This window comes from Armigeres subalbatus, chromosome 3 (assembly GCF_024139115.2).
Source record: "Armigeres subalbatus isolate Guangzhou_Male chromosome 3, GZ_Asu_2, whole genome shotgun sequence".
Lineage (NCBI taxonomy): Eukaryota > Metazoa > Arthropoda > Insecta > Diptera > Culicidae > Armigeres > Armigeres subalbatus.
Window position 1 is genome coordinate 179,504,887 of NC_085141.1, and position 13,611 is coordinate 179,518,497.

The following is a 13,611-nucleotide window of genomic DNA, read 5'->3' on the forward strand; positions in this document are numbered from 1 at the left end:
AAAAGGCTTCCGAGCCTCTTGAAAGGAGGCTTCCAGGCCTCTTGAAAGGAGGCTTCCAGGCCTCTTGAAACGAGGCCTGAGCCTTTGAAAGGAGACTTCCGTGCCTCTTGAAAGGAGGCTTCCGAGCCTCTTGAAAGGAGGCTCACGTGCCTTTTGGAAGGAGCCTTCCGAGCCTCTTGAAAGGAGGCTTCCGAACCTTATGAAAGGAGGCTTCCGAGCCCCTTGAAAGGAGCCTTCCGAGCCTCTTAAAAGGAGGCTTCCAAGCCTCTTGAAAGGAGGCTTCCAAGCCTCTTGAAAGGAGGCTTCCAAGCCTCTTGAAAGGAGGCTTCCAAGCCTCTTGAAAGGAGGCTTTCGAGCCTAATTAAAGGAGGCTTCCGAGCCTCTTGAAAGGAGGCTTCCGAGGCTCTTGAAAGGAGGCATCCGAACCTCTTGAAAGGAGGCTTCCGAGCCTCTTTAAAGGAGGCTTCCAAGCCTCTTGAAAGGAGGCTTCCGAGCCTCTTGAAAGGAGGCTTCCGAGCCTCTTGAATGGAGGCTTCCGAGCCTCTTGAAAGGAGGCTTCCGAGCCTCTTGAAAGGAGGCTTCAGGCCTCTTGAAGGAGGCTCTGAGCCTCTTGAAAGGAGGCTTCCAGGCCTCTTGAAAGGAGGCTGAGGCCTCTTGAAAGGAGGCTTCTGAGCCTCTTGAAAGGAGGCTTCCTGAGCCTCTTGAAAGGAGGCTCTGAGCCTCTTGAAAGGAGGCTTCCTGAGTTCTTGAAAGGAGGCTTCCTGAGCCTCTTGAAAGGAGGCCTGAGCTCTTGAAAGGAGGCTTGAGCCTCTTGAAAGGAGGCTTCCAGCCTCTTGAAGGAGGCTTCCTGAGGCCTCTTGAAAGGAGGCTTCCAGAGCCTCTTGAAAGGAGGCTTCCGGGCCTCTTGAAAGGAGGCTTCCGGGCCTCTTGAAAGGCGGCTTCCGGGCCTCTTGAAAGGGGGCTTCCAGGCCTCTTGTAACGAGGCTGGAGCCTCTTGAAAGGAGGCTTCCTGAGCCTCTTGAAAGGAGGCCTGGAGCCTCTTGAAAAGAGGCTTCCGAGCCTCTTGAAAGAGGCTTCCTGAGCCTCTTGAAAGGGGAGGCTTCGAGCCTCTTGAAAGGAGGCTCACGTGCCTTTGGAAGGGCCTTCCAGGGCCTCTTGAAAGGAGGCTTCCAGACCTTATGAAAGGAGGCTTCCGAGCCTCTTGAAAGGAGGCTTCCAGGCCTCTTGAAAGGAGGCTTCCAGGCCTCTTGAAAGGAGGCTTCCGAGCCTCTTGAAAGGAGGCTTCCAGGCCTCTTGAAAGGAGGCTTCCAGGCCTCTTGAAAGGAGGCTTCGAGCCTCTTGAGAGGAGGCATCCGAGCCTATTGAAAGGAGGCTTACGAGCCTCTTGAAGGTGGCTTCCAGGCCTCTTGAGAGGAGGCTTTCAGGCCTCTTGAAAGGAGGCTTCTGAGCCTCTTGAAAGGAGGCTTCCGAGCCTCTTGAAGGAGGCTTCCAGGCCTCTTGAAAGGAGGCTTCCGAGCCTCTTGAAAGGAGGCTTCCAGGCCTCTTGAAGGAGGGCTTCCTGAGCCTCTTGAAAGGAGGCTTCTGACCCTGTTGAAAGGAGGCTTCCGAGCCTCGTGAAAGGAGGCTTGCAGGCCTCTTGAAAGGTGGCTTCTGAGCCTCTTGAAGGAGGCTTCGAGGCCTCTTGAAAGGAGGCTTCCAGGCCTCTTGAAAGGAGGCTTCTGAGCCTCTTGAAGGAGGCTTCTGAGCCTCTTGAAGGAGGCTTCCGGGCCTCTTGAAAGGAGCTTCCAGAGCCTCTTGAAAGGAGGCTTCCTGAGCCTCTTGAAAGGTGGCTTCCGGGCCTCTTGAAAGGAGGCTCCAGCCTCTTGAAGGAGGCTTCCGAGCCTCTTGAAGGAGGCTTCCAGGCCTCTTGAAGGAGGCTTCGAGCCTCTTGAAAGGAGGCTTCCAGGCCTCTTGAAAGGAGGCTGAGCCTCTTGAAAGGAGGCTTCCGGAGCCTCTTGAAAGGAGGCTTCCAGGCCTCTTGAAAGGAGGCTTCCGGGCCTCTTGAAAGGAGGCTTCTGAGCCTCTTGAAAGGTGGCTTCCAGCCTCTTGAAAGGAGGCTTCTGAGCCTCTTGAAAGGAGGCTTCCGAGCCTCTTGAAAGAGGCTTGAGCCTCTTGAAAGGAGGCTTCCAGGCCTCTTGAAGGAGGCTGAGGCCTCTTGAAAGGAGGCTTCTGAGCCTCTTGAAAGGAGGCCTGAGCCTCTTGAAGGAGGCTTCCAGGCCTCTTGAAAGGAGGCTTCCGAGCCTCTTGAAGGAGGCTTCTGAGCCTCTTGAAAGGACGCTTCCGAGGCCTCTTGAAGGAGGCTTCCGGGCCCTCTTGAAAGGAGGCTTCCAGGCCTCTTGAAAGGAGGCTTCCTGAGCCTCTTGAAAGGAGGCTTCGAGCCTCTTGAAAGGAGGCTTCCAGGCCTCTTGAAAGGAGGCTGCTGAGCCTCTTGAACGGAGGCTTCCGAGCCTCTTGAAAGGAGGCTTCTGGGCCTCTTGAAAGGAGGCTTCCGAGCCTCTTGAAAGGAGGCTTCCGAGCCTCTTGAAAGGAGGCTTCTGAGCCTCTTGAAAGGAGGCTTCCGAGCCTCTTGAAAGGAGGCTTCCGAGCCTCTTGAAAGGACGCTTCCGAGCCTCTTGAAAGGAGGCTTCCGAGCCTCTTGAAAGGAGGCTTCCGAGCCTCTTGAAAGGAGGCTTCAAAGCATCTTGAAAGGTGGCTGCCGAGCCTCTTGAAAGCAAGAGAAAATTTTCAAAACGACTCTTCTGCTTTTGTAAACAAAGATTCAAATGACGATTTGACGATTCTGATAGCTTTCCCACGCAAACCAACACCATCAACAGGTAGCGGAATCCTTCACCTACCCATTGAAGGTGTTGGTTTGCGTGGGAGAGCTATCAGATTCGTCAAATCGTCGTTCGAATATTTGTTTACAAAAGCAGATAAGTCGTTTTGAAAATTTTGTCTTGAAAGGAGGCTTCCGAGCCTCTTGAAAGAAAGTTTCCGAGCCTCTTGAAAGGAGGCTTCCGAGCCTCTTGAAAGGAGGCTTCCGAGCGTCTTGAAAAGAGGTTTCCGAGTCTTTTGAAAGGAGGTTTGCTGGCCACTTGAAAGTTCGCCGAGCCCCAGAATACTTCCAAGAAGCGTAGAAGGATGCTTCTAATCCTCTTGCAACGAAGCAACCGAGCTTATCTGAAAAAAGCCTAAATGCCTCTTAAACGGAGGCTTCCGAACCATACATGCACATTAATGTGACCAGCAAGCATCCTGCGAAACGCGGGACGTCTATCTGTATTGCGTTACTTGAAAATGAATCCTCCAAAAGTGCATTTCGCATAGATTTTGGCCCAAAAAAATGGAAAAATATTTGTTAGGCTGTATGAATTGTAATTATTGTCTGGTCACATTAATGTACATGTAACCCAGGTTGAAAACCGCTGGCTTAGATCATGGTTGCAAAACTTAAAATTTTTCGTGCACAGTGAATCTTGATTGCAACGATCTAATTCCGAAGGCCAACCGGCAACTGGAGTTAAACAAAATAAGATTTTACAGTAAGTAATACTTTTACTTACTCCAAATTTCAACTCTTTTAAGCGTCTGTGCAATGCACATTGGTCCAGGTAGCAGACAAAGTGGTAATAAGTTTTTCAAGCCACAAAATAGCAAAGACAGATAAAAAAAACTTTTCTACAAGGGGTTAATCCATTATTCGGGATTTTACTACATCTCTAGTAGGGTATGACGTCAGATTTGCATTGTGTGAAATGCTTGGATGAATAGAACAGAAAAATTGATTCACGCAGAACTTCTTTTGACATTGACATTTAACAGCGTTGTATGCAGTGTGGTGAAATCTCAATTAGTATATAAATATCAGTTGAAAATGTCGATTTATTAAAATTAGAAATACTTGTTGTATCCACGCGGAGACAGACATAATTATACGCATATGAAACTACACGCCTGATATTTTAAATCCTGTGGGGATTTCTTTGCTCCAATTTGCCCCTCTGTTTCCATATGAAGTCTTCAAATATCACTATTTTCGACCTTAAATCGCCAATAACAAGTCATGTTCGCTAAAAACATCCCTGGTATCTTCCAAAAAGTGGTCTATTTTGATTATATACACATTTTTGTAGAACATTGTATTGACCTGAAACTGTTAGTTTCGAAAATATCTTTAAATATTGTTTTTTTAGGGTCTGTCCATAAAAAATGACCGTATTTCAAAATCGATGATAGATGGACACTCGGTGTCTTCAGCAATAAAATTCATAATAAATTACACTATAACTTTGCCAAAGACACCATATTTAAAAATCGTTTATTAAAGAAGTTACATTTTGCAGCGCCACCTGTTGGAAAAATTGGAACTACAACTTTGCGCCATATTTTTGTAAAATTTATTCCCGAAGATACCGATGCCAAAAAATAACACCCTGAAGCGGTAAAAAAAAGTTCACGATTTTCGCCAAATGCACCACTGTGCACTGGTTGCAAGACCATGCTGAAGGTAGCTGGGATCCTGATCAGAAGAAAATAACTCAATAATATCTAATTCTGTTATTGATTTTTAATACTATTATGGACTTGGTATAACAAAAAATAACATCAAAAACTAATTGCAAAATATTGCAGGCATAACATATTTTGTTATAACAATATCAATGGCAAAACAAAATAATTTTTCGTTTTGTATTAAAATATCTGATCATGTTATGTCTAAGGTATTTTGGATATTAATTTGCGTCATTATTTTTTGTCATGTTACCCTCTTATTGGAAAACTTATTATCACCTTGTCTGCTACCTGGGTCAATGTGCAATGTTGAATCAGAACTGCGAAAGATCGATGCACTTCAACACTTTCCATGGCGGGATGCAACTAATCTCCATGTATATGAAGATCGCTGGTATTTTTTACATCTTTATGTTCACCGAGTGAGAATTCGAACAAATGGTAACATAACTTGATTACAACTGAATCTGGTCAGATATAATTCACAGTAATTTATGTGGGAAGTTATCACGGAGGCTTCCCACGGTACACAGCGGAACCGACACAACTCCCGGCGGGGTATTTCGGACGCGTAAAGTGGACGTAAACACAAGCGATTCGCTCTCCGCGGTGGTCGTTTATTTACTTCTATTTACATTCAACATACAATAGACAACAACATATTCACAGGGCTGGCAAGGGATTATAAACATCGTACACATAACATTAGACTTGTCCAACATTCAACACTCCTCCTCGAGGTTTATCATCTCTAACAGATATCACAAAGTCCACAAAGTATTACCTCACAAAGTCAAACAAAAGTTCTACATTGCTGGACACTCAGTCTTCGGTACTCTCCCTGCGTCGTCAGCCCCTGCTTCGTCTTCTTCACCGCTTAGTCTTCGTTATTCACGACTCATCCGGCACACAGCATCGGGTGTCTCCTCAATATTCGTCCAAACAGTCATAAAAATCGGTTTCTTCTATCAGGCGCTCCTCCTCAAGCGAACGCCCATTGCTAGCTTTGCTTTGCACACTCGTACGCCAATTCCGCTTCTTTTCTTCTGCAACTCTCAAGGCACACAGTCCTCTACGAAGTTCAGCAACGGGTTCCACTCTTCTTCCGAGGCTAATTATCTCGCACTTAGCTGTGTTAAAGTTCACACTCAGTCCTTTCTGGGCAAGCTTCCGGACCGAAATCAAACCACTGTTTAGTCCCGGAACGTATAACACCTCTCTCATTACTACCTCGTTCACTTCGCCGCTGCCATCGATACACTTTAGCGTGCCTTCGCCTACTCCGGCAGATTTCACGGTAGAACCATCCGCCAACGTCACATCCCGCTTCACACTCACATCGATTTTGCTGAAGAATGCCCGGTCACTGGTCATGTGGCTCGAACAGCCACTATCCACGTACCAGTTCCCATGCTGCCGATCGCCTCCCACGCCGAAACAAATTCGGGGGTCCCTCTTCGCTGCCGTTTTCGCTTCCGGCTCCCGCAGCATCGGGCAATTCATCCGGATGTGTCCCGGTTTTCGGCATTGGTAACAAATTCGTTTCCTCGCACGTTCGCTTCTTCTTCTTCTGTGCACACTTAATGCCCGGTCCTCACACTCACGGGACATTCCTGCACGCTTCTCAATCCGTCGGTGGTACTCGTCCATCAGCCGCTGTTTCACAAACTCGATCGTCTGGTCCGCGTCTGGCCGGCTCTCCAACGCCGTCTCCAGACCGTCGTATGACTCCGGCAAACTCCGGTAGATAATCGCGACCTGCAGCGAACTTTCGATCTTTTGACCGGCACACGATAGCCTATCAAACAGCTCTTCGATGGCGAACAGGTGCGCTTCCATATCCGCACCTTCTTCGTAGTTAAAACTACACAGCTTCTTCAGAAGCGACACTCGCGACGTAACCGTAGCCTTTTCGTGGTACTTCTTCAATTTCTTCCACACATCGACCGCCGATTTGGCGTCTTTCACTAACGGCAACTGATTATCTTCGACGTTAAGAATAATCATTGCCCTCGCCTTCTGATCTTCTTTCGACCATCTCGCAGTCTCTGGCTCCGGTTTCTTCTCATTCACCGTATGCCACAGGTCGACACTGATCAGAAGCATTTCAATTTTTATTTTCCACGTTTGGTAATTCTTATTACCCAAACGCGCGATCGAAACTTTTTCAGCCATTTCGAAATCGTTCGTTTTTTGATGGCGCACACTGTAATCCCGTACACACACGAAGTCGGTACACAACAATGTCTTCGATCACCACCGGCTACAGTTACAGCTCGTTGCACAAAATGGTTCTCACCAGTGGTGCAATTTATCAACAATGCCTGCTGAGTGTGATTCTTTTGTTTTGTATTTTTCTCAGCTCCTCTTTGCCTATGACAATGCCTTTCAGTCAGAAAGACAAAGCAGGAGTAACTGAGCCAACTCGGTTTGCCAACAGCGGGCTGAAGCTGATGATCATTCGGCACAAATTTCCTGTCTTTGTCCTTCAAGTGATAGTATTCACCCATGCATTTGTATAGGGCGATCACATTCACGCAGCAGTGAGTAAGCTGAATGGACTGTCACTGCGGGCTGCGTGTGCAATGAGAAAAGAGGTCTTTTGTTTACTTTATCTTTGATTGTTGCTGCTATCAATTTTCAGTTTTCACTGCTAGGAAGTGAGTGTGAAAAAACAATGGTATCAATATCCTACAAATTTCAGTCACTGAGATTGAGAATTCGCACCACTGGTTCTCACTAATTGCTTCCGAATCCAGCTTCGATGGAACGAAACACTGCTGGCAATCCGGACACAAACCACCTCCCGGTAATCACTTTTTACCATGTATAACGTTTTCAGCTGCTTTAACCACCCACTGTAGCACAGTCTAACGAGTGGAACAAATTTGCTCCCGCCGAACGACAAGCACAAAGGGTAGCGTCCGCGGGAAAACTTTCACACTATTTTTAGCGAAATCTACCGTTTTCTCCACTATCACTGGGCCAATAACCTGTGGGAAGTTATCACTGAGGCTTCCCACGGTACACAACGGAACCGACACAACTCCCGGCGGGATATTTCGGACGCGTAAAGTGGACGTAAACCAAGCGATTCGCTCTCCGCGGTGGTCGTTTATTTACTTCTATTTACATTCAACAAAAGATATTTTAGTTACTAGATAAAGATTGTCGCTTCAATTCCCTTTGTTCTGCTGTCTGAAACATGTGTGGTACATACCTGTCAAATCGTATGGATTTTCCTTCTTTGACATTTAGCTCCCCTATCCTCGCCAGCAAAAGATGTTCCGGACAGCGACGACAGCGACAATCTTTATCTAGTAACTAAAATATCTTTTCATTCAACATACAATAGACAACAACATATTCACAGGGCTGGCAAGGGATTATAAACATCGTACACATAACATTAGACTTGTCCAACATTCAACAATTTATGTAGAACATGTGTGCTTATATTATTTCATTGTGCTCTTCTCAGTGCTTCCCTGATACTTCTCTAGATAACGTCACATCGGACCCGTTTGAAGATTCCTGTTTTATGTTCTGCTACAAAGCATTCGTGCTCATGATATCCCACTAGGATTAGGTATTACCAATATTTTCAGTATTCATCATATACCTAACAACATCACGTAAAGGTGGTTTCGTAGTGATAGTTATTTGACAGGGAACTATTGTTGTACCACATCAATAAATCGTTTTCCAATTAATCTGACCTAAATCTTTTTGGTATCTTTTTTACAGATCGCTTTATGATAATCTCATAAGCTGTGTGATGCCCGGATCCTTCGATTTTCTTGCTTCGTTAACTCAACTGTTAGTATTCGCAAAGGATCCTTACGTTCCATGTTCACCTACTTATTGCACTATTTTCCTTTCCAGGAACCTCGCCTCGAACCCGTTCCGTTGTAACTGCCATCTGGGTTGGTTCTCAGATTGGCTCCGCAAGAAGCAACTTGGTGGACCTCCGGCACGTTGTGCCTCGCCGGCCAAGGTTCGCGACGTCCCCGTTAAGGATTTGCCCCACTTTGAGTTCAAGTGCACCTCCGAAGCGGATCAGGGATGCCTCGGGGAAGGCTATTGTCCACCATCGTGCACCTGTACCGGAACGGTGGTACGCTGCTCGCGAAACAAACTGAAAGAAATCCCCAAATCTATTCCGTCCGAAACGACCGAACTGTATTTGGAGTCGAACGAAATCTCAATGGTGCATACGAATCGAATCAGTCATCTGAAGTCACTGACGCGATTGTAAGTTCGTACAGTTTGTATCAAATGTGGAACCTTAATAAGAATTCAAATTGATTTTTCAGGGACTTGAGTAACAACAAGATAGGAATCCTCTCAAACCACACATTTGCCAATCTGAGCCGACTTTCGACGCTCATCATCAGTTATAACAACCTTCAATGCATTCAGCAATATGCTCTCGCAGGACTGAAACACTTGAAGGTACTCTCTTTACATGGAAACCACATCTCTATGATTCCTGATGGCACCTTTGCGGATCTCCAATCGATCACCCATATGTAAGTCTGCTGAAAGTTATATCCGTAGAGTCCTAAACTAACATTTTCCATCATTACAGCGCCCTCGGAAGCAATCCTCTCTACTGTGACTGTTCCCTGAAATGGCTATCGGAATGGGTAAAACGAGATTATGTTGAACCAGGAATCGCACGTTGTGCTGAACCGGAACTGATGAAGGACAAACTCATCCTGTCCACACCGGCGAGTCAGTTCGTGTGCAAAGGGAAGGTTAGCAACGAGATTCTATCAAAGTGCGACGCTTGCTACACATTCCCATGCAAGAACAACGCGGTCTGCAAGCCGCTACCCGAGCGTCAATACGAGTGCCAGTGTCCCCCGGGTTATCACGGAGCGCACTGCGAATTTATGATCGATGCCTGCTATGGCAATCCATGCAGAAATAATGGAACGTGCACGGTTCTAGAGGAGGGACGGTTCAGCTGTCAGTGCGTATCTGGCTTTTCTGGTGCCAGATGTGAAATCAACATCGATGACTGCACCGGCCACAAATGCCAGAATAATGCCACATGCGTGGACGGTGTTAACTCATACAGTTGTTCCTGTGTTCCGGGTTACACTGGCCAGTTCTGCGACTCAAAGATTGAGTTTTGCGGGAAGGATTTCAACCCATGCCAGAATGGCGCCAAATGCGTCGACCATTCAACTCACTACAGCTGTGAATGTGTACCGGGATATCGAGGTCTTAATTGTTCGGAAAATATTGACGATTGCGTCAATCACATGTGCCAGAATGGGGGCACCTGTGTCGATGGTATCAATGACTACTTTTGCAAATGCCCCTCTGAGTTTACTGGAAAGTTCTGCGAAGGAACTCCGATGGTGGCCATGCTCTATCCTCAGACGTCACCTTGTCAACAACACGAATGCAAATTTGGTGTTTGTTTCCAACCGAATCCGTCAAGTGCTGACTACGTTTGCAAATGCAGCCCAGGCTATTCCGGAAAACGGTGCGAGTATCTGACCAGTTTGACATTCCTCCATAACAATTCATTCGTAGAATTGGAGCCGCTACGCACAAAACCAGAGGCGAATGTGACTATCGTCTTCAGTAGTACGCAACAGAACGGAGTGTTGATGTATGACGGTAACAATGACCACTTGGCGGTTGAGTTGTTCAACGGTAGAATAAGAGTCAGTTACGACGTCGGAAACTATCCCGTTTCCACGATGTATAGCTTCGAGATGGTAGCCGATGGGAAATATCACATGGTAGAGCTGTTAGCTATCAAGAAGAACTTTACGCTTCGTGTGGATCGAGGTTTAGCTCGATCGATTATCAACGAGGGATCGAAGGAATATCTCAAGCTGACGACTCCCATGTTCCTCGGAGGACTATCGCCGGAACCAGGCCAGCAAGCTTACAAGTTGTGGCATCTCCGGAACCTAACCAGCTTCAAGGGATGCATGAAAGAGGTTTGGATCAACCACAAGCAAGTCGATTTCCTGAATGCCGCTCGCCAGCAAAAGGTAACACCGGGTTGCGCTTTGCTCGATGCTGAGAATGACGGTGAAATGGAGGAGGATTTCATGCAGGAGACGCCGATGATTCTGAAGGAGGTATGTGTTTGATATTGATTTTGGCGAAACGGTGGCTAATTTTGAACTTTTATCGAACTAGGTGGACCCATGCGACAATCACCAGTGTAAGAGAGGCGGCAAATGCATACCGAACGGTCGAGGCGGCTACTCGTGCAAATGTAAAAACGGGGCCAAGGGCAAATTCTGCGACCAAGGTGAGGGCACTGTATCGGTTGTCGTCGACGAGGACCCGTTTAAAGCTCCCTCTTCCGGTATACAAACAAATCATGATTCTGATTATAATATTTTTATTAATTATCTTTATGTTGTCTAAATTTTTTGGTTGCTATTGATGGAATATTTCCGTGGCTGATAAATTGACCCTATTGCCCCGATTCACATAACATTCCCGTGTCGATTTTTGGTTGGGAATAAGCTGTAACTGCATACTGTTTCAGAAATCAAGATCAAATAACAAACTTCGTTCTATAAATTTGAAAATCAATACCCAATATCCATCAATAATCACTGTTCATTTATTAGTCCTCCGCATGTACATGCTTAGGTACTGATCATTCATTCTCCTCTTGAACTTAAATCAGCAAATAAAACCGCTAGTTCCAAGCTCGTGATACCTGCTTCGACTTAAACAAGCATTTCTCCAGACGGCACACAAGATTCTTCCAGCTTCCTTATGACTGAACCATGGAAATTTCTTCTGAAAGCCCTTCATTCAAGAAGGCGGTCTTCACGTACATTTGATGGACGAACATCCCTTCATGATTCGCCACCGCCAAGACGGTGCGAAGGGTGTCTAGTTTCGCGACCGGTGAACAAGTTTCACTGTAGTCGAAACCTCTTCGTTGGCCAAAGGCTACAAGGTCTAAAGCATTTGACCGAACAAACCGTTTGGCCGAATTCCATCTAGCCAAAAGATATTTGACCGAAGAGTCATTTGGTCAAAAGGTACAATGGGCCGAATAGTTCTTCTGGCTGAAAAACAATGGTTGACCGAACAGCTCAATTGGCCAAAAATTCCGTTCGGCCGAAATAATCGTTTGGCAGAAGGGGCCATTTAGTCGAAACGGACATTGGACCGAAAGTGTCGTTTAGCTGAACTGGTCACTTTTTTGGCAAAAAAAATGGATAGCTCAATTGGTCATGTGGCCGAAAATGCCATTTGGGGTAATGGTTGTTTTGCAGTAACAGCATTTTCGGGCCATATGGTCCCTTCTGACAAACAAACATTCAGACGGCATTTACACACACAGCTGAAAGTATGCTCTTTCGGGCAGAAATACACTCTTTTGCGGGAGAATGGGACTACCCACAAAAGGAGTAAAATTTGATGCATAAAAAGAATAAGTTTTACACACTTTTCCTGTTTTTATGCATAAATGTTAATCATTTGTGAATAAAAGATAGTCATAATTGTGCATAATATTTATTCCTTTTTGTGTGTAGTCCCATTCTCCCACGAAAGAGCGTACTTTGAAGTCATAATTGAATACTTTATAGTCAAAAGAGCATACTTCAAAGTCTTTTGTGTGTAAACTTTTTTAGCAGTGTACGGTCCAATGATTTGTTCGGTCAAACGACATTTTCGGCCAAACGGCTATTTCGTTTGGCCTGTGCGGGCAAACATTTTTTTTACCAAATTACCAGTTCGGCCGAATGTCTCTTTTGGCTGTATGTCGTTTCCGGCCAAATTTGCATTTTCGGTCCAACCATTTTCGACGTAATAAAAGTTTTGGACAAACGTTCAATTCCGCTGAATGGAATTCGGCTAGATGACTTCGGCTTAACGTGCTATTTGGCCAAGTGACATACGCACAAATGACCTTCCGCCGAATGACTTTCGGCTAAAAGACGGAAAGGGCCATTTAGCCGAAGGCCACAAGGCCGACAGGTGTCATTTGGCTAAACAAACCATTAGGCCTAAATCCATCTGGCAAAAAAGGGCATTTAGTCGAAATGGACATACAGCTGAAAATGTCTTTCAGCCGAGCTGGTCATTTGGTCGAAAAAGTTGTTTGGTCAAATACGTCATTTGACCGAAAATACCATTTGCTGAAATGGTTATTTGGCTGAAAAGGACGTTTAAACGAAATGATTGTTTGGCAGAAAGGCTATTTGGCCGAAAATGTCATTTGGCTGAACAGATGGCCATTTTTATTTTTGTTTTTTGTTTATTGTGTGATTTCCTAGACAGGCGCCACCGGACGCACTTTTCGCTCTAGCTCATGTCTGAAGATCAACATTGTCCAGGCTACACTACCAGCTTAGTACCCTTAACTAGCGGTCGATTGTCATGGGCAGATCCGTCGAAGCGTGAGCATTGGAACGCAAAAAAACTATAATGCTGTCCAATGAGCAGCTCGAAGTAGCTCGAAGTTGTTCCTGTCCTTCTTGTTCTTTTTTGTTAAAAAATGGGCATGAGAGGGATGGGACGAACTTCGAGCTACTTCGAGCTGCTCATTGGACAGCACTTATATGGTTCTCTCTATTGCGTAGTTTTTGTTTTCATTCGATTATCGTTTCTTCGACATATTGCCGATCGACTTATGAAGCCTGATGTGTGTTACATATAGGCTTTGAACATAAACTTTATATCTGAGTTATCAGCACATGGAAATCTTCTACCGAATGCTTGGATTAGAATTTCGCTCCAACAAACCACAAAAACTCGTCAAAAATCCGCTAAAACGGAAGAGTTGAACTCGTGCATGTATTTTTTTAGTAGTTTTCCCGGTAGATTTTGACCACTATTTTCTGTATTCTTCGTATTCGATAACTCATGTATCCTCCCATATCTACCTCTACAGCGGGATCGTCCACGTGTCGGAAGGAGCAAGTCAGAGAGTACTACACCGAAAACGACTGCCGCTCCAGGCAACCACTCAAGTACGCAAAATGCATCGGCGGATGCGGAAATCAGTGCTGCGCCGCCAAAGTCGTACGACGGAGAAAAGTAAGTCCCCGTCAGTTGTCGTCAAATGTTTCGTTA

The 13,611-nt window shown here is 45.8% G+C and overlaps 1 protein-coding gene across 1 annotated transcript in view; it reads left to right on the forward strand.

Annotated features, from left to right (window-relative positions):
- The window catches only part of LOC134220330 (protein slit), a 351,195-nt gene that overhangs the window by 333,498 nt on the left and 4,086 nt on the right, over nt 1-13,611 (forward strand). The window contains 6 exon segments of the mRNA XM_062699349.1: nt 8,281-8,352; nt 8,419-8,787; nt 8,850-9,065; nt 9,125-10,643; nt 10,705-10,876; nt 13,430-13,575. Of these exon segments, the coding sequence (XP_062555333.1) occupies nt 8,281-8,352; nt 8,419-8,787; nt 8,850-9,065; nt 9,125-10,643; nt 10,705-10,876; nt 13,430-13,575 (2,494 nt within the window).